Below are 2,091 nucleotides of genomic sequence, written 5' to 3' on the forward strand. Positions count from 1 at the left end.
ATGCACCACCTGTGGTGAGAAAGGTCCGAGTGCGTACAAATACACCCTGGTACTCTCAACATGTTCAGGAAGCCAAGGTCGCACGTCGATTAGCCGAGCGCATATGGCGGAAAAATCATCTCGAAATAGACCGTCACCTTTATAAGCAAGCTCGGAATGCCACCACAACTGTTATTCATAACTGCAAGAAGGACAACTGCCTCCAGCAGCTCTCCAATATCCATGAAAACCCCAAAGATCATTTACCTTCATGAACAAACTACAAGGCAAGAAGACTGAACCCAAACTTCCACCTTCTACATCTAATAAGGCTCTTGCTGACTCCTTCAATAACTTCTTCCTTGACAAAGTCGACATGATACGACAAAAGCTCTATGATGATATCACAGTGTCCCCAGACGTCATGTATAACAGCGATATCAGTACAGTGTGCATCCCCTGACTGATCTCGCTTTATTCACGAACGCAGAGATACGTGAGGTTATTAGTTCATCAAAGCCCACTACCTGTGCCGGGGCCCCGGGGCCAACCAAGATTGTTCTTAAGCATTTGGATGTACTTCTTCCATGTATCACAAGCATCGTGAACAAGAGTCTTGAATGTGGATCATTTCCTGAGATTTTCAGAACTGCTCTTGTCAAGTCTCTCCTCAAGAAGGGCAACCTGGATACATCAAACTTGAAAAACTTCAGACCCGTCTTAAACCTGGCATTCCTGTCTAAAATCATTGAAAAGGCTTTTCATATTCGTCTCAAATGTCACCTTGCAAATAATTCTCTTCTAGAAAGTTCCAGTCAGCCTACCGCAAGTTCCATAGTACTGAAACAGCCTTGCTAAGAGTCATCAATGACATTCGCCGTGCAGTTGATCATGGCAACATTGCAGCCCTTGTGCTACTGGACTTGTCTTCAGCTTTCGATACGATCGATCACAACCTTCTAGACAGACTCCGGCATCAGTATGGTATCGACGGGACAGCTCTGCGGTGGATATCTTCATACATTCATTGAAGATCACAACTTGTAAGTCATCCACTGTTAACTTGCAGTATGGTGTCCCGCAAGGATCTGTTCTAGGTCCAGTGCTATGCGTCCTCTACTGTGGCAGTACTTCAAGCATCATCTCACAGCACCGTCTCCTTCATCACTCCTATGCTGATGACTGTCACTTGTACAACCAATATTTCGTCCTCAGAACTCATCTGAAGCTCTCCGTGATATAGCCGATTGCACCAAGTCCTTGAAATCTTGGATTTCAAACAAACTCAAATTGAACAGCGATAAAACTGACGCGATCCTTTTCGGAACCAAGCAGCAGCTCCAAAAGGTGGACATAAACACCAGTAATGTTTCAGACACGGAAGTTCAGATAGCAAAGACTGTCAAAGATCTTGGTGTCCTGCTGGACCCAACGCTTTCCATGGAAGCTCAGATTATAACGTCTGTAAGACTTGCTACTGGAATCTCCAAGTGATTGGGAATATTCGTCCCTTGATCACCGTGGAAGCTGTTAATTGTCTAGCTAGATGCCTGATTCTGAGTAGACTTGACTACTGTAACAGCCTCTATGTAGGACTCCCTGATGTCCTCCTCGACAAACTTCAAAAGGTGCAAAATACGACAGCACGAATCGTGACTCTCACCTCCAAGAAATCCCACATCACTCCTGTTCTTAGAAATATCTACTGGCTTCCAATAAGAGCAAGGATCCAGTTCAAAATTCTCTGTCTGAAATATAAATCTCTGCACAAGCAATCTCCTCCATACATATCAGAGCTGATACCAACCTATGCCCCAGCATGGGAACTAAGATCTCAACACCAGAACCTGCTGACAGTGCCACAATACAAACTCAGGTCCCTTGGTCAGAGATCTTTGGAACATTATGCCCCCTACATGTGGAACTTTCTTCCCCAAGATCTTAAACTTTGTCCAACGTTTGATTCATTCAAGGCGAGTCTCAAAACCTTTTCCGCCAGTTCTATGAATCATACTAACATTGGCATCATCCCTTCCTATGTACGTTTTGATTGTTGCGCCTTGAGCATGCTGCTAGCTATATAGCGTGGAAATGAGCGCATTATAAATGTGC

The 2,091-nt window shown here is 44.5% G+C and overlaps 1 protein-coding gene across 1 annotated transcript; it reads left to right on the plus strand.

The window, feature by feature from the left end:
• Positions 1-250: 250 nt before the first annotated feature.
• Positions 251-1,010, plus strand: LOC124283131. Its single transcript, XM_046719160.1, has 2 exons — positions 251-405; positions 785-1,010. The coding sequence occupies exons 1-2, from the start codon at positions 251-253 to the stop codon at positions 1,008-1,010; spliced, it is 381 nt and encodes a 126-aa protein (XP_046575116.1).
• Positions 1,011-2,091: the final 1,081 nt, after the last annotated feature.

This window comes from Haliotis rubra, unplaced genomic scaffold, assembly GCF_003918875.1.
Source record: "Haliotis rubra isolate DU_JTF1 unplaced genomic scaffold, ASM391887v1 Scf31, whole genome shotgun sequence".
Classification (NCBI taxonomy): Eukaryota; Metazoa; Mollusca; class Gastropoda; order Lepetellida; family Haliotidae; genus Haliotis; species Haliotis rubra.